The 21,871-nt window shown below is 39.4% G+C and overlaps 1 protein-coding gene across 50 annotated transcripts in view; it reads left to right on the top strand.

The window, feature by feature from the left end:
• Positions 1 to 21,871, top strand: part of RIMS2 (regulating synaptic membrane exocytosis 2) — a 737,322-nt gene that overhangs the window by 631,425 nt on the left and 84,026 nt on the right. For 47 of the 50 annotated variants that reach the window (XM_075124984.1, XM_075124982.1, XM_075125005.1 and 44 more), the window contains one exon: positions 3,427 to 3,599. The exons of 2 other annotated variants lie outside the window; for them this stretch is intronic. In XM_075124984.1, the coding sequence (XP_074981085.1) occupies positions 3,427 to 3,599 (173 nt within the window). Of the gene's footprint in view, positions 1 to 3,426; positions 3,600 to 5,568; positions 5,848 to 21,871 lie in introns of all 50 variants that reach the window. One more of the 50 variants, XM_075125014.1, reaches the window with a different exon arrangement.

Below are 21,871 nucleotides of genomic sequence, written 5' to 3'. Positions count from 1 at the left end.
TCAAACCCATTATATTGAAGATTAACAAACTCATGGCTTGTAGAAGGATTCCTCAACAGAGAGAGAGAAAGCTTCATTATGAGTACACAAGAGCAGTCCTTAAAGGCTTCATTACATTTAAAACAAAACTGACCAATAGAACTGCTTCCCAAACTGCAGAATGTGTTCCAGAAAGAAAGAGAGGGTGGAAAATGTATTGAGCACCTGCAGGAGCCTGGCTGGGAGGGAACATATGAACAGACACAATGAGGTTGCCAAGTGCCTGCATTGAAGCCCCTGTGGCAACGATTTAAACTATTTAATTACAGCCACCAAATTGAAAATGCTCTAGTGAATGAAAAGTGTAAAATTTTATTTAATCTGGCAATTGTCAAGACTGAATGGTGCAGGGAAACAGGCTGGCCATGGTTGATGCAGAAAAGAGGAGAAACAAAACTGTTAATAGATATTGAAATACCAGCAGATAGAAACATAAAAAAGAAACAAGAGAAGCATGAAGAACTCTGTCATGAAGTGGAAAGATTATGGAAAACTAAAACAAAGATGATCTCAATGATTACTGGAGAACTTGGTGCAATCGCTAAGGGTATGATTGAGCAATGCAAGAACTTGTTAGGAATGCAAGACATCACAATCAGTGACCTCCAGAAGTCAGCACTCTTAGGCACTGCAAGAATTTTAATGAAAGTCAGAGGAGAACAAATGCATTTGAGCACCTAAAATGCAGAAATTCTGTAGAGAATTTAATGAAACTCCTGACTCCCCAAACATGTGGAGTGAGTTCGTGGTCAGGATTTATTGGTGACTCATGCAGATAAATTTTAAGCAGTAGCTCTCTCCTTTCTGTGCTTAAAGATCTTTTATGCTGTGAAGGCTGTTTTAAAAAAAATAATCGCCATGATGTAATACTGAGGGATTGTAATAATAATATATTTTGCAAAGATGCCTGAAGTATCTTTTAGTATATATTATTATAAATCAAAATAAAATAAACACTAGTGGGACTTACATGCTTGAATCAATTAAAAATTTATACCTAAATGCATTACAGGAGCAATTATTGGCCGTTGGAATAACAAATGATAAAAGATAATCGAGGATTTATAATCATTTTGAAAAAGGAGGTGAACATTTGGGGCGTATTTAATATCTGTCCACCCGTTTCTCCTTCGGTGCGCACGCATGTATGTGTGTGTGTATATAAGTGCACTACAGAACTGTGTATCTCGTAAACTTTGTAAGGGATTTTATAAAAAAATAATAAAAACAAGCAGTAAAATATACTAGGGCTGAATTGTGGCATGTAGGCACAGCTCTGTGCTGGGTGCACTGCAAAGCCTCACCACCAGGGTAGAGCATCAGAGAACATTCTGCTTCAGAAAAGTACAGTACTTCCCAGAGCAGATATCTAGGAGGCATGGGGGCTGCAGTTCAGGGCAGCCCCTATACTGGCTGCACAAGGTTGGGGTAAATGTCCTCACTCCTTTCTCTCCCATATTGCCAGATTCTTAGGGCCTGCCACGGTTTAGATCTTCATCAGCACCCTGATAAATTGGGCTGATAACCAGGGAACAGAACCAGGGCAACTCTTTTTGATGCCTCTGAGCAGTGGATTGAAGGTACACCAAATTATATAAATTCACTTTGAATGGTTTGCTGAATGTTGTCTGCAACCCTGTTAACTGAGTGTCCCGTTTTCACTTTATGCTTCTCTCTGGCTTGATTATGGCCGCCACAAAAAGTCACATGACCTTAATACAGTTTTTTAAAAACATTTTTGAAGTGCAATTATACTCTGTAAAGTGACTCTCTCAAAATTCGGGCACTGCTTTACACTTAATGCTATTCTCATTTGTTCATTTTATACTTTTTTTTTCCTGCTGATGGTGCAAGCTTGATATGGGATCTGCTACTCAAGTTGTATTAATGCATTCATTACCACAAGTAATTAAATATCCTGTCATTGGAATTTAGTTAACAACTCTGTTGATTATTTAAATTCCAAAATATAATCCAATTTACTTCACCATAGTATAGCTGCATTGGGTCTAGAATGCTAAGAGAAATCAAATGGAGTAGATATGACTAAGTGTACACAGAGAAGAGATCTTAGTAAGAAGGTACCATTTTTATAGCCACCTTTCTTATGTTAATTTGTTTTACATTCTCTGTTTTAATAAGCTCTAAAATAAACAGAATCTCCTTATATGATGTGTTCCTGTAATCTGAAGATTTGGACAGTTGCTTAATTGTCATATTTCTGTTTCCACTGGGATGTAAAGAGGAATTTATTTTATTCTATCAGGCAAAAAAGTTTGACTATGTGGCTACAACACAAGTCAAGAAATGCTGTGACATTCAAATGTATGGTGTACTCCTAAACTTATGGCTCAATACATATAACCTCTTCTTATAAGGTCTGAGGGGACAGAGCTGTCAAAGCCTGGAATCTATGTGGGTAGAAATGACACTGTTCCTATTTTTGGTTCTGCATCCTAAATTTCACAAAACATCTTAAGTGTTATCTGAACTAGTTGGGTTATATTTAAGAATCATGCAGATTATACCTAATGTAGAGTTGGGGCTGTGCCCTGGCCTTTATGCCACAGCCTAGCATGACTGTGTGGGAAGGCTGATTTAGCAGACTGCACACTGGTCTGGGGCTCAGGAAACCCATGTTCAATTTCTGGGTCAGTTGCAGGCTTTCTGCATCTCCTTGAATGTGAGTGTGAGTTAAATGCTTAGGCCCAGATTTTTAAAGGTATGATGTTTCTCTGCATCTTTATCTGCTTACTGACTTTAAAAGAATCTGGCCGCTAGCTCCCCTAAGACCTTTTAAAATTCCCAATCTCGTTCCCAGTTTTAGTTTAATAATCTCATTTTCCCCTTTCTTTTAAGTAAACAAGAGTTAATATCTGCTAGAAAATCTTTTGAAGGTAAACAGTATAGTTACCTAGAGTACCAGTGTTATTTAACCATTAGAACATGAGTGCTATCCCTAGCTCTGCTTTTTGCTAACTGAACAAGCCTGGGGAAGTCACTTGGCTCTCTGACTCTATTTACCCATTTGTAAAATAGGTATAATCATTAAATCCTTCGCAGTGATGTTGGGAGTCTTCACTAAAATTTGCAAAGCCCTTGAAAATTGTCAGACGAAAGGTGTTGTACAAGTTACTGAACATGTGGTCCATGGTAAGGACCTTAATGTAATATCTTCAGTTGAGTAGTGCAGTTAGGTTATAATTGAGATATACAAAAACAAGATTTGTATTCCATACAGTATGACCAATTAAGAACTTCACTGTAATAATGCAGACAGAAGTTGGTGATGGAGTCAATTAACATACTGTTATGGGAAAGCCCCAACAGCTGATTTATGGTGGTTTCACTGACTACGTCTGTGTCTTTTTCGTTCTGTTTTTATAGTATCGGTCAGGACGGGATCCTCAGCGAGGCTCAGACAATATTTCCAATAAGTCTTCAGACAGTGATGTCAGTGATGTGTCAGCTGTATCAAGGACAAGCAGTGCTTCTCGTTTCAGCAGCACAAGCTACATGTCTGTCCAATCAGAACGACTGAGAGGGAACAAGAAAATAAGGTGAGTAATAGAACTAGGAAGTTGGTCACTTATATGCTTTTAGAATACTTTTCAGGTGAGTGCATGTGAATATTTTGCTAAACTTTAACATATATAATTTTAATAAAACTTACAGGGCTTTCCAAAATATAGGTTTTAGTTTATTTTTGTGTTTCTACTGCCCTTTTGATTCCTTATGCTAGATATTTTTTGTAAGTGAATAAAGGGATTTTCTTGCATGCAGACTTTAGCATCTTGAGATGACGCTGCTATCAGAAGGCATTTGTTACACTTAGACTTGCATCTTTTGAAAAAAGACTCTTGAAAAATATTGAACAATTTAAATGATAATTTTATTTACAAAATACTTGCCAGTAGTCTCAGTGTCATTACAACATTCTTTACAAATTGGAGCAGAGACTATCCTCCTGCATTTCCACAACTTCTGTGCTTGAATTTAGGTCTGTCAATTAATTGCAGTTAACGCATGCTATTAACTCAAAAAAATTAATTGTGATTAAAAAAATTAATCGTGATTATTCACAACTTTAATCGTACTGTTAAACAATAATAGAATACCAATTGAAATTTATTAAATATTTTTGGATGTTTTTCTATATTTTCTAATATATTGATTTCAATTACAACATAGAATACAAAGTGTACAGTTCACTTTATATTATTATTTTATTACAAATGTTTGCACTGTAAAATGATAAAAGAAATACTATTTTTCCATTCATCTCATACAAGTGCTATAGTGCAATCTCTTTATCATGAAAGTGCAATTTACAAATGTAGAATTCTTTTTTATTACATAACTGCAGTCAAAAACAAAACAAGGTAAAATTTTAAAGCCTACAAATCCACTCAGTCCTACTTCTTGTTCAGCCAATCGCTCAGACAAACAAGTTTGTTTACATTTACGGGAGATAATGCTGCCTGCTTCTTATTTACAGTGTCACCTGAAAGTGAGAAAAGGGGTTTACATGGCACTTTTGTAGCCGGCATTGAAAGGTATTTATGTGCCAGATATGGTAAACATTTCTATGCCCCATCATCATTTGGCAGCATTATCTCCCGTAAATTCAACTTTCATGATAAAGGGATTGGACTACAGTACTTGTAATGGGGGAAAATTAAAAATACTGTTTCCTTTGTTTTTTACAGTGCAAATATTTGTAATCAAATAAATATAGAGTGAGCACTGTACACTTTGGATTCTGTGTTGTATTGAAATCAATATATTTAAAAATGTAGAAAACATCCAAAAATATTTAAATAAATGGTATTCTAATATTGTTTAACAGTGGAATTAATCATGTGATTAATCGCGATTAATTTTTTAATCGCTTGACAGCGCTACTTGAATTGCCGGACTCTTAAAACCTCTTGTAAAGTGCTTCTATAGATGCTGGACCCAGTTCTATTTAAATATATTGCTGTGCAACACTCATTGTCTAGTCTTTAATAAGAGTTGTACAGTATATCTGAAAGCAGAAATGGGCTCAACTTCCATTCCTTGAACACTCAAAACACCGATGAAAGGAATGTAAGATTGGGCCTTAAATATTTTGGCACTAGTATTCCTTATTTTGGGAAATTTCCCCTCCTAAGAGAAATTATATTTTAAAAAAAGGGTAGGTTTAAGTATCTCTCATTTTGCATAATTGATATTGTCTGGAACACAGAAGTGTGCATTCCATGTATTTAAGCACCGTTTTGTGTGATTTATCAGCGTGTAACTTTGTATACAAAATACGTGCATTACAGACTGTCCTGAAAAAATGGTTGCATCTTAATCTTTGTCTAGCCTGTGCTGGAAGTTGGCCAGCATGCTTTTACCCGTCACTACATTTTCCCTTCTAATTTATTTATTTTCTTTTAAATTTCTTTTTGTGTACTGCATGCATGCTTCTTCTCTACAACCCTAACTACACTTTGTCTTCTTTTTTGTTTGCATGCCTTCCTCAACTTGTGTTGACTTCAGAAGGTCAAGGGATTTAGAAGGAAAAAAAGAGGGAGGGCAGGAAGGGGATGAGCATGAGGAGATATTTCCTGAGGAGGAGGAGCTTGAGGAAAAAGTGAAGCAAGAACAAGTTAATGAAAAGGGGGAAGAGCAAGAGGTTTCAGAAAACTGTGATAAGGAGGAAAGCAAAGAATCAGGAAATGATGAAAAGACCCATGATGATCAAAGTGAGGAAGGGAAAGAGAAAAACCAGAGGAAAAAAGAGGATTTACAAAGGCAATTCTCACAAGATGATGTCAGGTAAAATATATTTCTGTTTATAGATAGTTCCCTGTGGTCCTGTAGCTCTTTTTCCAATGCCTGGACCCTGTTTGTTTTCCCATTTGTATTTTATTTGACATAGCTTGTTGTTTATGTTCCCTTGAATCCTTCTTCACCTTCAGCCATAATTCTTCAATAGTGAACAAATTTATCTCTTGATTTTAATGGAATGGTTCTGCAAACAGAATAATTAAACACCTTAACTTCACCCCTTAGAATGCAGGCAGCCACAGCCTTTTGTTCCTTTTGAACTGGTTTATAGTTTGCATTTGACTGTATGACATAGTGCTGGGGAGCTAGCAGGTGAGCACTACAGTAGAACCACAGAGTTACGAACACCAAAGTTACGAATCGACCGGTTGACCACACATCTCATATGGAACCGGAATTACGGAATCAGGTAGCAGCAGAGACAAAACAAGTAGAGTACAGTACTGTGTTAAATGTAAACTACTGAAAAAATAAAGGGAAAGTTTAAAAAAAAGATTTGACAAAGTAAGGAAACTGTTTCTGTGCTTGTTTCATTTAAATTAAGATGGTTAAAAGCAGCATTTTTCTTCTGCATAGTAAAGTTTCAAAGCTCTATTAAGTCAATGTTCAGTTGTAACTTCTCAAAAACCAATCATAACGCTTTGTTCAGAATTATCAATATTTCAGAGTTACGAGGAAACTCCATTCCCGAGGTGTTCGTAACGCTGAGGTTCTACTGTATTTAGGTCCCCTAGAGACATCTGATTGGATATTGGGATGTAATTTTATCTAAACAAGCTAGCAGTCTGGGGGTGCTAAAGGGCTAATTAACCCATTAGCTGAGGACTGATACAAAGGCACAAGAAGGCAGTGCTGGTTGGGAGGAATAGAACTAGCTGAGCCCAACTTCAGAGAGAACGTCAAGACTTCTCTGTACTGAAATTACTTTTGTGTAGGCTGATAAATGTGTGTGTGGATCAATTGTGGACATGGATAATCAAAAATGGTTCTTTCACCAATTTGCATTAATGAGTTAGCGTGATGTGAAGTGGTAGCGTTGTATAGGTCTGTGACTGTAGTAAGCCTAAAATATTTTAGGTGCCTGTGACTGGGTGTCCTATGCATTTGCTGCCCTCTACTGGAGACCCTGCTATCTTGGTGAGCCATGCCCTAGGAAACAGCCTTTTAAGAAAAGAAGGGCAGAAGAGTTTGGACTTTCAGGAGTTGTCTAAAAAGGCCTCCCAGGGTCAGCTGCTGGTAGAACAAGTGAGACTTTGTACTCCAGTGTGCTAGAAGGACTGGGAGCAGGCAGAAGCCACTGAGGTCTCTGGAGGCCAGATAAAAAGGACTGGCTGCTTCTATCTTGTGGCAGTTCTGGGTGAAGCCAGGAAAGGGGAGGGAAGAAGGATCCTCCCTCTGCCTTAGCCCAAGAAGCCAGTCCTGGTCAGCACCTAATTCTGAGTGCACTTTGCATGTAAGTCAGGGAGAGACTGAGTTAGACATTTATTACACTACTGAAATTCAACAAGCTCATTTCATGCAACACCCATAGGCTTAATCAGGTCTGTGATATGCTTTTACCAATGTAGTTTCTATTTCAACACACTCAGAGTTACACTATAGCTACAATTAAATAGTCTGGAATTGTGATATTTAATATACAATTATTACATTTGCTGTGTTTTCCACTTAGTTTATAATGGGAAAATGCAATATTCCTTATCTGATTTACTCATTGATAAAACATTTGGATTTCTTGATTGGTTGAATGCTTCTGCCCCTCTTTTTGTCATGTGACAATAGGGAAAAAAATCAGAGTCACTTTCTTTTAATGCTGAACAAGCAACTCTTTTAGAATGAGAAAAGCAGTTTTATCTTAACGGCTACTCTCTCACACTTTCTCTGCTTCACTACAGAGCTTCTGCTTAGGACCTAGGTCAGACCCCTCCTGCCTTGCTATTGATTTAAAGAAACAGAATCAATGTCACCTTTGTTGCAATAGAAAGGTGTCCTCATGCAATAGGATGTGCGACCATCTGTGAACTGCTCCGTTGTACATGGTAGAGGGGATTTTTTCTTTCTTATAACAGTATTGCCAACTCTTGCTATTTTATCATGAGTAATGGGATTTTAGAGGGTGTTGAAGCCCATCTCGCAATGACATGGGAAGCTCCAGCCCCCAGTGCTGCCATAAGCAGAGTCTCTCACCTCTACTCACTCCTAGAGTTCTCACAGCAGGGGTGAGGGAAGGAGGGAGCAAAGAGTCCAGCAACCCATTATAGCTCCACTCCCTCAACCCTGGCCCCTCCTGTGAGAAACACATACAGGATGTTGCCTCTGCTTCTGAAACTGCCACCCTCAGCCAGGGAAAGGGGACCCTGTTGCAATCCCCAGGCCTGGGAAAGGGGAATGAAGAACTCTAGCAGGAGCAGATGTGAAGTAGGTGGGGACTGATGAGGGGATGTTCATGGATTCAGGAAAAGGGAGAACCCCTGGAGGCTGTGGGAGGGAAGAATAATTAAAACAAAATTGAATTAGTTGCATCATTTATGTAGTTATCAAAATTATAGACAGAAGAAGAATGATTTACATTTTTTTCAAATAATTTGAATTTGACTGAATTGATTATTTTAAAAAATAATATTGAGGATTATCAATATAATAACTGAACTGAAATATAGAAAGCTCTAAAAGGTGGTTAATGTAAAGATGTTCTTGCATGTAAAGATCTTTGCAGCTCCCCAAAGTCTTAATTGAAAAATAGAATTGGAAAGCTTGATACATAAAGTGCTTTGTCATCCTTGGCTGTTCATTGTTCATTTTCCAGCTCCATTTTATAAGATTTTTACAGTATATTTCTAAATATGCACAAATTCGTTTTTTTCACACTGTAGAGCTCTCCACTGAGTATGTATGTTATATGTGTGTACAACAGCCTAGAGCATAAGTACTCCCCCTTTTTCCCACCAGCACGGATGTCTTCCCTCCAGTCCATCTCTCCATTTTTGTAGGGATATTTTTGAGGGGACATCTATCCAAATATTGAGATACCACTAACAGAAGCATTACAATTACACTGAAATTTGAGTTTCTTGCTACTTAGGACTAGCCCAAATAAAGCAACGACTTAAATATTATACATCTTTCCCACTCTCAGAAGCCAGGGAGAGGCATGTGTATGTTAAAGATCAACTTTTCAACCTGAAATTTATTACAGACACATTGCCAGAGGAGCAGATGGGAGTTAAAAACTCAGGAGACAGACTACAAAACATGGTTTGATTATGTTTTTTTTTTAAATCTCATGGTTTGTGGGGACAGTCTTGTGATTTTTTTTTCTTGATCTCTTGAAGTTCAATATACTATTATAACCTCTGGGGCAGCCAGCTGGTCCAGCATTCTTCCCTTTGCTCTTGATTTTCTCTTGGTAGAGATTACAGAGATCCAGCACAGCATGGCTGCGGTGAATGCAAGACTGATGTATTTCCTGTTTATACAGGCGCTTACTTCCTAGCTCTATGCCCCCTAGTGACTGCTTTAAACATTCACAGGTAGCACCATATTCCTTGTGAAGGGTGATACAACTTTTATCCAAACTTTACATTAAACAACAGTTAACAGGAATAAAATATCACAGCAAAACAAGAATAAACAGCCCTATAAAGGATAGAGTAGGCTGCCTGAACTTGTGTCAGGGATTTATTCTGCCCTTTTAAGACGTTCTCTACTAGTCCTCTGACTTTTTTGAATTCTCAAGTCCTGTGTAATCCTCCATACTACAGGAAGCTGTCTTTTTCTTGCTGGTTATCTCCTTGCAGGGAGAGGAGCTAGAGGAATCACTAGTACGAAGGCAGGTAGGGTCTTCACAGGTTCAGTCTCGGGGTAGTGATCAGTGTGTATTGGAAGTCTGCCTGGGAAGGTGACAAGATGACACTGGTTCTGAAAAATGATTCCTACTAGCACCCTAAAAAGTAGAATCAAGTGTCCTGGTACATCCCTGCATTGTCCCCTTTTCTTGAAAATCTTTCACCCAAACATGATCTCCTGGATTCAGTACTACCAAGGATTTGACTCCATAAAGCCTGCCAAAGTCTCTCTTCTGATGGGGTTTATATGGATCTTCCTTCTTCTGTAGTCTCGGGAAGACAGGCCAGCAAGAGTATAGTTGAGCAGGGATGGCTGGGATAGTGGACCTCAACTTTTTTCATATCAGCAGTTCCATAGGGCAGAGTCCATTTGCTAGAAGAGTTTTATTATCTTTACTGCACATTCTGCTTCAGCATTATTCTGAGAAAATTGTGCCTGGATGTGAGGTGAATGAAACCATAGGTATCTTCAAACCTCTTAAATCTCTCAAAAAAACTGAGGACCAGGATCAGAGATGACTTGCCCTGGAATCCTAAAATTAGCAAATAAGTGTTCTATCCTTTCCATGGCACTTGATGTCATTTTAAGCAACCTGGCAGCTACAGTTAATCTTGAGAATTAATCAGTCATCAAAAGATAGAAAAGATCACTCCTGAATTTCTGTCGTGGCCTGTCTGGAAGAGCAGATAGTAACAATGGTTCTGATGGGTTGGTTCTCATGCAAGCACAAATATTATATTTCTCAACACTCTGGTGTAGTTGTTTGCTCAGCTCAGGCCACCAAATAGACTTTTGAGCTCTCTCCCTGACTTTGGTAATGCCTTGGTGCCATTCATGCGGTCTGTCAATAATTTCCTGTTGCATTGATGTAGGTATAACCTATCTGGATTCCTTCATAAACAGATTTTGTTTTATGGTAAGATTCCCAGAAACCACCCAATATGGTTTTATAGAGGTTTCTGACCTGGTCTCATTTGTCATAGAATCATAGGGTTAGAAGGGACTGCAAGGGTTATCTAGTGTAACCCCCAGCTAGGATGCACGGGTTTTTGTGTCTAAACCATCCAAGACAGTTGTCTTGCTATATTTTTCTGAATGACTGGCTTGTGTAGTTCCCCAATACCAGGAATTTTCTGGACAGAAGAGATCTCATAATGGCTTTGACTTCTGTGCCAGGTGAGGTAGGAATTTTCCCACATGTGTCACTTCACTGCCACTCTGTGGCTCCTTCATGTAGGTAATCACTTGTACTTTCTTTTGGATCTTGTCTGACCCTTGGTCCATCAATGGGCCTAGAAACTTGATTCTGTCTTTGAGAATTCACACTTTTTAAGTTTAGGCCTGCTTTCTCCAGTTTTTCCAGGACTGCAATGAGATGTTAGGTTTCTGTTGATCCATAGCTAAGGATACCATTCATTTGGCTGAGAACCCCTTCGAGACTCTCTGGGAGCTGTGACATTTTCCTCTTGAAGAGTTCGGGGGTAGATGGCATGCCAAATGGTAGCCTATTGAAACAAAACTTTCCAGAATTGAGCAAAATGAAAGTCAGGATAGATCCTTGAGAGACACGACAAATCAAATCCCTCATTGCAGATATTTTCTGGTGACATGTTAAGGTGCTCATATTTCTCAGATAGGAACCTTTTTTATTTTTTATAAATTTAAATCCATCAATAAATAAGGCCGCAGTTCTATAAACATTTGCATATGTGCTTATCTTTGTGCACAAAAGTAGCTTCACAGAAGTGTTTGCGGGATTGGGATTTTCATAAATAAAGTGTTGATACACATTAGCCTATCATCACAGCTTGGCAACTTGAACCAACTAAGAGAAGTTTCTGACACACTGCCAATATTTGCTAGTCCCAAAGCAACACTCAATGTTCAGTCATATCAAAACCTGCTTGAGAGGTCTAACATAACCAAACTAGCCAATTGGCTCTACTTCAAAAACAGCAAGAAATCATTTGGGACTCTGGCTATTATGCTCTCAGCCCTTAAGAAAGGTTTGAACCTAGATCGGAATCTACCAAGGATATTATTGGTACACAAGTGCACCTTTGATTCAATAGCCACCACCTTCTAAATCACCTTTCCAAAAAAGGGCATCTGGAGGCCAAGTGACTGTTAGCAAACATGTCATCATTAAGGCTACAATTTAGTCATGGGTATTTTTAGTAAAAGTCATGGACAGGTCACGGGCAATAAACAAAAATTCACGGCCCATTACCTGTCCGTGACTTATACTATAACCCCCCTGACTAAATCGGGGGGGGTACTGCTGCAGGGGGCCGCTCCTGGGGGAAACCCCAGTGGGGCATTGCTCGGGGTGATGATGCTTATGGGGGACTGGGCCAGTGGCACCAGCTGCTGGGGCCCACCAAGCAGCAGCTCCCCTGGCCGCCCCAGGGACCACTGCTGTGCGGGGAGGGAACCAGAGGGCCACTGCTCAGGGGGAAGGGGACTGCCGGAGCAGCGGCCACTGCAGCTGGCTGCAGGGCCACCTGAGCTGCTGGCTGCAGAGCCACTCCAGCAGCAGTCAGTGTGGCTGTCCCCAGGGCCACCTGAGCACTGGCCCCGGAGCTGGCTAATTGGGTGGCCCTGGGCTCACCCACGCTGGCTGCTGCAGAAGTCACAAAGGTCACCGAAAGACACGGAGCCCTAGTCAGCATCAAAAATTGGTTTCTTGAGAAGTTGTCAGACCTCCAGATTTTAGAATGTTAGAGACCCCTCCCTCCCACACACACCTAAGCAAAGCGCTGATGATACTCATGAGTAATGGCAACACAGAATACTTGCTATAAGCAACTAAGATGCACAAACTTTAGAACTTCAGAAGGAGGGCCTCAGAAATCAAAATCTTGTCTATTATGGGGACCCTGATCAGACACAAACTCAGACTGCTATGGAGAAAGGTGGGAGTATGGGATGGCTAATCATGGTCCATGCCTGCTGAAGAAAGCAGGTTTCCCGCAGAGAACTGCAGTTAGCCCCCACATTTTTAGAGAAGTGAAAGTCAATAAATCTTCCTGGGAGAAATAGAGCTGGAGTCAATTTTTGCCTGGATTAAGCATTATGACACTAAAAATTGGCATCTGTTTGATATATAGCTAAAACACAACTACGTGTTTTTTGTGTAATGCATGTTAGTAAAATCACAGTATAGATCAAACTTCTTAAATAATTTTTCTAGGATTCCCTTATTTGAAGCTATTCTGTATCCATGCTGCTGTGTCCTTTTGTTTGTATCAAAAACAATTGTTTCTAATACTAACTCATTTTAAAGTCCCTTATAAATAATACTCTGAGAATAAAGTAACTGAAAGAATCCTTATGTAAGACAAACAGACCCCGGTCGTCGGTGGGTGGGATCGAACCTGGGATCTCGGGAATTTATTGCAAGAGCCTCTACCGCATGAACTAAAAGCTACCTGGCTGTTAGCTAAGGCTGTAGAGCAGACTTATTAATTGCACACTCTCTCTCTAAGTGGTCTCAGTGACACTAGGTGGGACAGAACACCACACCCAGGAGGTGTGTGGGTTACACTTTGTTCAATAGCTTCTAGTTTAAAACTTTATTTGGACTTCATAGTTAATTAAACAATTCAGTCCTCATGTTATGAAAGGATAATACTTTTTGTGTCTGATCAGAAGTTTAGTGTATTGTTTGAACTGTTTCTAGTGTTGCTTCAGTGAATCATAGTTCAGTTTGTCATGCCAGCCTTGTGATGCATAATACTATGTTTCGTAGAGAATGCTCCCTCCTACACTAATTATTTTTGTCTCAAAGCAATGACACTTCTCTGAAAAATGAGCAACTTAGATCCACCGTCATCTCTTGTAGTACCTCATTCTTCAGTTCCTTCACTGAACTGCTATATGTTCTTTGAAGGTTTGTGCATTTGATTAAAATTCTGCAAATATATCCTGCCTGGCAATGTACAATATGACTGTGAAAGAACTTGGCAAGATTCCATAGACCCAAACCCAAAGAAAGTAAGAAACTATATTAATAAAATAGTTGTTAGCGTGAAGGGTGCAGAGTGATAAAAATGATTATTTATGGTTTGTATTATGGTAGATCCAATCAGGGTCATACTTCCTGCTAGGTTTTGTCCAAATACACAGTGAAATGTCAGGGTCCGTTTGTATACTTTAAGACTCTCTTCCTAATGGGCTGTTTTGGTGCTTCATAGCGTGCTGTCCACCAGTGATTAGCTAAGAATTGCTAAACTATTGACCATGGGAATTTTGGCTGGCAGACCTCTTGCACCCCATCCATCTCCTAATTTTCAAAACATTGTCTTCCAGAACTGCAGAGAGATGTTGCATCCAGACCTGCAGTCGTGACTGTCAGGGTTCCCTCCCCACTCTGCACTCTAGGGTACAAATGTGGGGACCCTCATGAAAGACCCCCTATGCATATTTCTACCAGCTTAGGTTAAAACTTCCCCAAGGCACAAATTCTTTGCCCTTGGAAGGTATGTTGCCACCACCAAGCGATTTAATAAAGAATCAGGGAAAGGACCACTTGGAGTTCCTATTCCCCCAAAATATCCCCCAAGTCCTTCTACCCCCTTTCCTGGGGAGGCTTGAGAATAATATCCTAACCAATTGGGATCACAGTGATCACAGACCCAAACCCCTGGGTCTTAGGAAAATAGAGAAATCAGTCAGGTTCTTAAAAGAAGGATTTTATTATTTTTTTTAAAGGTAAAAATCACCTCTGTAAAATCAGAATGGAAAATAACTTTACAGGGAAACAAAAGATTCAAAAACACAGCAGAACTTCCTCTAGGCTTAGTTTCAAAGTTACAGAAAACAGGAATAAACCTCCCTCCAGCAAAGGAAAAATTCACAAGCAGAACAAAAGATAATCTAACATGCCTTGCCTGGCTTTTACTTACAATTTTTGTAATATGAGAGACTTTTAGGATGGTTTATAGAAGGAGTTTTCTGACATGATGCTTCTCTGCATCCCAAGAGAACACACACACAAAAAGCCTCCCTCCCCCCATCCCCGCCCTATGATTTGAAAGTATCTTCTTTCCCCATTGGTCCTTTTGGTCTGGTGCCAACCAGGTTATTTGAGCTTCTTAACTCCTTACAGGTAAGGAGGAGTTCTAGGCTACCTTTAGCTGTATAGTTATGACAGTGACATCTTACAGTCTGGATTTTGGCTGGTTGAGCACCATTGACAGACTGTTTTTGGAAGGTTCAAGAAATTCTCATCCAATACAGGAAGTTGTCTATTAGGAAGACTACTTCTCCAAATAGAAACAGTTCTCGATATGGACAGCTCAGCATAAGCTGATCCCAGTTGAGGTTCCGATACCACAGATCCTTCACTTCATGCTGCATTTAAAACAAGCTGGATTGGTTGTTTATTTTGCTCAAAGTCCACCTTGCAGCAATAACAGTATGTCATGCTCTGATATGGTCATATGCATTCTTTCAACATCTAATGGTATCAAGATTCCTCACGGACTTCCTGCATACTTACACACCTGTTAGAGACCTGACTCCTATATGAGAGCTCAACATCCTCCTCCTCAAAGGTCATGGAGCCTCTGTTCAAGATGCTATTGGATTGTTTGATACATCACTTTACCCTTAATACAGCCTGTCTGGTGGCTATCAGCTTGATGTAAAGGGTAAGGAATTTCCAAGCCCTTATGGCCAGACCTCCATATTGATGCTTTCACAAGGACAAGGTGGTTCTGAAACTGCACCCTAAGTTCATCTCTAAGGTGGTCCAGATTTTCACCTGAATCAGTTGATTTAATCTTTCAGTATTCTTTCCAAAAGCATATGCAACACTAGTAGAGGAGAAGTTGGATGTGTCCAGAGCCTAGCTCTATTACCTGGATAGGACCAACTCCTTTAAGTTGTCTCCTCGTTTCTTTGTGGCAGTATCCAGCTCATTGAAAGGCCAACTTGTCTCATCATAGAGACTTTCTAAGTGGATCAAGTAATGTATTAGTTAGCTAGTGAGCCACTCCCTCCAAACATCATGGCACACTCCCCCAACGTACATACAGCATCTTCCGTCTGCTTCAGAAATGTGCCAGAATCTGGGCTCTCTAAAGCAGCAATGTGGAACAACCCTCTGTACTATGCCCCTCAAGTATTCTGCCCTTGACGTGGTGGCTAGATCTGATGTTTGGGAGAGTAGTATTCCAATCATTATTGAACAGATGTAGTACTGCTCATTCCCACGGTCCAGAGGGAATACTGTTTGTCAGTCATCTACAGTGGACTCCACACTGAGGCATGAAGAAAAGAGAATGGCTGCCCTAGAGTAGCTGTGTATTTTTTCAGATGTTGCCATCAATGTGGATCCCACAACCTGCCCTTCATCCTGGCTTTTCAGAGTCCTCAGCAACTCACGCTGTGTCTACATGGCCACTTTCAGTGCCAAAACTTTAGTCATTCAGGGGTGTGAAAAGCACACCCCTCACCGACAAAAAATTTAGTGCTGAAAAGCACCAGTATAGACAGTGCTTTATCTCTGGGAGCCACACTCCCAGTGATAAAGCTACCACTGCTCATTCAGGGTGGTTATTTTTTATCTCCGGGAGAGCTCTTGCAATAAAGCGTGTCTATGCTGCTCACATCACAGTGCTGCCGCAGCCACCTTATAACATGGACAGTGTAGACATACCGTTACGCTTTGAATTGCGAAGCAATTGAAGAAGGGCGGTGACCACCCCACCTTTTATGCCCTCATATGGGTTCACAGGAAGGCATGAAGCACCTGTGTAGCCTTGATGGACATAGCTATTTGAAAGACTCCAATCTTGCATCTATGATTGCAAACCTATAGTGGGATCCACACTGACTACAACATCTTGAAGAACCACAGTTACTGTAGGGCAAGTATCTGTTCTTCAGAGTCTATATCAGATATTAAATAATCTAATTCCAGTAGCCATTGCCATCTGATTCTTGCATAATTTAATTAACAAGTTGTTTAGCTTCTGGTGTGTTTGCTAATTAGGAGAACGCTTCCTTATAGATAATGTGTTTACTCAAGTAAAGATGATAAATTGTGGCTTGTCTTACCCTGAAGCTGTACATGATTTTTCTCATAGACTCATAGAAGTGTAGGACTGGAAGGGACCTCAGATAGGTCATCTAGTTCAGTCCCCTGCACTGAGGCAGGACTAAATATTATCTAGACCATCTCTGACAGGTGTTTGTCTAAACTTTTCTTTAAAACCTCCAATGATGGAGATTCCACAACCTCCCTAGATAATTTGCTCCAGTGCTTAATTACCCTGACAGGAAGTTTTTCCTAATGGCTAACCTAAATGTCCTTTGAAGCAATAAAAGCTTCCCACTACTTCCTGTCCTGTCCTCAATGGCTAAGGACAGCAATTTATCACCCTCATCTTTATAACAACCTTTTACATACTTGAAGAGTGTTATCATATCCCCCCTCACTCTTCTCTTCTCCAGATTAAACAAATCCCCAGTTTTTTCAATCTTTCCTCATTGGTCATGTTTTCTAGAACTTGGATTAATGTTGTTGCTCTTCTCTGGACTTTCTCCAATTTGTCCACATCTTTTTCAAAGTCTGATGCCCAGACGTGGACCCACTACTACAGTAGAGGCCTTAACAGTGCTGAGTAGAGTGGAAGAATTACTTCATGTGTCTTGTGTACAACACTCCCGCTAATACATCACAGAATGATGATCATTTTTTTTGAAACCTTATTACAATTGTTGACTCATATTTAGTGTGATCCATAACCCCCAGATTCTTGTCTGGAGTAGTCCTTCCGAGGCAGTCATTTCTGATTTTGTATTTGCGCAATTGGTTATTCCTGAGTGTAGTACTTTGCATTTGTTCTTACTGAATTTCATCCTATTTATTTCCAACCATATCTCCAGTTTGTCAAGGTCATTTTGAATTCTAATCCTGTCCTCCAAAGTGCTTTCAACCCGTCCCAGCTTGGTATCATCCTCAGACTTTACAAGAGTACTCTCTATGCCATTATCCAAATCATTTATGAAGATATTGAAGCATACCCAGGACAGGTCCCTGCAGCACCCCACTCAGTATGCCCTTCCAACTTGATTGTGAACCATTGATAACTATTCTCCGAGTACAGTTTTCCAACCAGTTGTGCACCCACCTTATAGTAGGTTCGTCTAGGCTATTTTTCTGTAGTTTGTTTATGGGAAGGTCATGTGAGACAGTATCATCTCTGTATATTTTGACAGTTTATAACCTCAAGTCTGAAAGGATATGAAAAGATCTTTTTTTCTACAAGATTTTTCTCACTTTTCTGGCTTGATTTAAAATTCTGTCTCTGGTAGTTTTAGCTCTGGGACACAAGGTAGATTCAGGATGTGGTTGATCAGCTCACTACATTCTCTTCATTTCAAAATTAACTTTCCAATTCTTCCACGAATAAACCTCTCAAGCAACCTTGCAGTTTAGTTGTATTCTTGGATTTAATAAGCATTGTCAGATCTGAAAACAAAAAGCATTCCTCTCTGACTTTCCACCGTCAGTAAAGTAGGCTACAATTCAAAAAAGTATTTAAATGTGCTTAACGTTCACTTCAAATTTAAACCTGTGTCTTAAGTGCATTTTTAATAGGGATGCTTTCAGGGCCATAATGTGCAGGCTTGTAGAAGGCCAACTGCCCTTTTTAAAGGTGGAAACTTCATTGTTAACACACTATTGACAAATGTTATTGTTTGGTTGACAGTTTTAGGCAGACAGGCTGTTCACCTTCTTAGCTGAAAGATGTGGATAACTGCTAGATGGTTCAGCCTCATGAGTTCTGTTCCACTGATTCAGTCACACTTTAATTTATGTCTAACCCTGATCTCTGATTGACCCCCCATATTTACAGATTTATATGAAACTAAAAAAATATAATAGTACTAACTAACTCATCCTTGCTACATTTCTGGGAGTTAGATAATTAAGTATTATTTACTTCCAATCTTATACTTAGTTCTCTTGGTCAAACCTGTTCTTAATAGTTCTATAGTGATAAAAGTATGTTAAAGCAAGAGGAGAATTAATTTACAGAAAGGTTCTACAAATAAGAGAAAACTATTATCATGCAATTTGGCACTCAGATTTTGTCTTTGTTAGAAATTTTACAAGGTATTGAAATATAATGTCCTGAAGAATAGAAAAATAAATATCTGAGATAGGAATTTGCATATCTGAAATCCTTATATAGTGTAATTTTATCAAATAGAAACTTGTGCCAAGATATGTTAGTACTGAATTCTTGTCTTGAAATGCCAAAGTGAGGGAAAGATTATAACACAGAACCAGGTCTATGAAATTCATACAAGTTTATCCCAGCAAAGGGTGTCAGTACAGATACATATGTGATAACATTGTAATGAGGCATCTCATGGAGCCTGACTACATGGAACTTTACTGCCCAGCAAGCCACAGTATGAATCTACAGCACAGTAGTTTGCCATGCAGTAACATCACTGCACACCCAGCTACAATGGGTATAAATAGTAGTGAGGCATTGGCTAGGGTACACCCCGAACACTAGGATATACCATAGACAGCTCTTTAAATGCCCAAGCAGTGCCTTTGGCAGCAGGGAGCTGATATAGACTTTCCTTGTCGCCTCCCTCCTGCCAGAGCCTTTTCTTGCTGCAGTGAGAGGCTCTGGTAGCAGGGAGCTGCTGGAGCATATCCCTGCTGCCTGTCCCCCACTGGAGCCTTTCACTGTCGCATGTAGCTACACACTACAGTGAGTGTGGACCCACTCTGCCTTTCGCTGTGGCGTGTAACTACATTTACTCTCCAGGCCACCACAGGTGTAGGCAAGTATAGATAAAGTCTAACAGTCCCAGAGTGCACTTTGTGTGTTGCCTATTGTTTCTATTTTTATACACACATGCTTTGCTTGAATAATGTTTATATATAAGAGAGTAAATTGAAGTCACCTATGTATTCACTGATGAATTTCTCTTCAGAGAAATATTGCGTGTTGAGAGCATTCTTTTAAACAAACCATACTCATTATTTGCTCAATTGTTTTCAGTCAACCTACTAATTATAAGTTCAATTAAATAAATCTAATAATTATGGTTTAAGGGAGGGTAGCTGTTAGAAGTTTACATCAGTTGTATAAATAGGTAAGAATGAGTCAATACAATATTTTTTTGGCCAAATGAGGACTCTAGGGACCAGTCATTATAATTATAATTCATTATAATTTCCCATTGTAGTGTCTCTCTCTGATGTGAATTGACAGATGAATACATGTATTAGCCTGAAGCATAGTTCCCATGGAAATGTTACTTTCTACCTCATCGTTGTTCCAAAAATGCTGTTATTGTTCAGTTTCTTCAGCAAATCAATGGAATGAAAGCATCTTTGAATATAAAACATCTATTAAGATTTAAATTCCTTTCTCAGTTGTAAAAAAGGTGTGTAAGAAAATCTTGAGGGGTCTGCTGACCTCATGAGAGACAACTATGATGAAAGATCTTTCTGGAGCACTTAAGAAATCATTTCCCCCCTAAAACGTCATAGTATGTTAGTTCATTACAATATCCATTCTATGGCAAAATGAAATGTTAGAGTTATAAATAAGGCTACATTTTAATCACGGTTTTTTTAGTAAAAGTCACAGACAAGTCACAGGCACATGGCCTCTTGATGACTTTTACTAAAAATAGCTATGACTAAAACGCGGCAGAGCTACCCAGCGGCCCCACAGGTGCTGGGGGAGGGAGGCCCAGTTGCTGAAGGGGGGATGGGCAGCACTCCTGCAACTCCCATTGGCTGGCAGGTGGCCAATGGGAGTTGCAGAGGTGGTGCCCTGGGCGGAAGCAGTGCTCAGAGCTGCCTGGCCACGCCTCCGCCTAGCAGCTGAGTGAGGGGGATGTCACCACATCCAGAGAGCCCCCCAAGTAAGCGCTGCCCAGAACCCACCTCACCCCATGTCATGCCCCAACCCCCTGGCCCAACCCACACCCAAACTCTTCTGCTGTGACTGGGGGAGACTGCACCAGAGACTGCCTGAGCTGCCCCTGAGCCAGGCGCACCTGCTGCTGCAGAAGTCATGGGCAGAGGTCACGGAAAATCACGGAATCCATTACTTCCATGACCTCCATAACAAACTCACAGCCTTAGTTATAAATGCTTCATTTTAATAAAGAATCGTTCATTAAAGAAGTAAGAAAAATCACAAGGAGGTATTAATATTGGCATTTTTATTGGAGAAAAACAAATGATTTCAATGTAAATCAGATTCTGATATTTACATCTTTAGTATAAAGACAAGAAAGTATTGCTGGCCCAAATTTATTTTTCAAATTAATTTGCAATTCAGGCTTTAAAAAATAAAAAAAAACAGTAACAAAGTTCTACAAGATATCCAATAAGTGAGATACAGTTTTTTAGATTATATCACTAGATAAAAAATGATAATCTAGATCTATCTTTTGATTCTCTAAAAACTATTTATATTAACAATATTGTAAATATAAGAAAGAGGCAATGTTTGGTCATAAAGTTTTTATTAAAGCATATTTCATAAGTAAGTAATAAATAGTAAAATATTTGATATACACACATGAATAGTTGGCTTTCAGTTATACTGGGGAACACAAGTGATAATTTTTTTTTACTTTTTCTGAGTAAAAGAAAATTAAATTAGATACTTATGTAAGTAACTTATCACTGATTATGCAGTTACTGAACTGTAAAATTCCATTTTCTCAGTTGTGGCTCTGTAACCTATGTGAAGTGAACTATGTTGTTTCCTGCAACAGATATTCTTGATTCAGGACCAGATTCTGATACATACTTTTAGTTACATTTAGTAGCACCGTACTCAAAAAGTAGTCATAATGACCTCAGAGAAACTACCCTGGGGGCAAGGTACTATTTCATGTGAGTCAGGTGTCCACAATCTGTCTCCAACCATTAAGTCGGCAATATTCAGAATCTGGACTTTAGCAACATCATCTTGAATTACACAGAGAAAGAAATTACATAACTAACACTTACCCTTATATGTAGGCTTGGCAGAATTCAATTTTTATTTTTTATAATTTTGACAGACAATATCAATATTTATTTTTAAGCTTTTTTAATATTGTTCTTGATTTTAAATTTTCACAGTTTAAAATTATGGGGTGTCAAGGTTCCTTCTCCACT

This window comes from Caretta caretta, chromosome 2 (assembly GCF_965140235.1).
Source record: "Caretta caretta isolate rCarCar2 chromosome 2, rCarCar1.hap1, whole genome shotgun sequence".
Taxonomy (NCBI): Eukaryota; Metazoa; Chordata; order Testudines; family Cheloniidae; genus Caretta; species Caretta caretta.
Note: the sequence above shows the minus strand (reverse complement) of the source record. Positions and strands in the feature narration are given on the sequence as shown.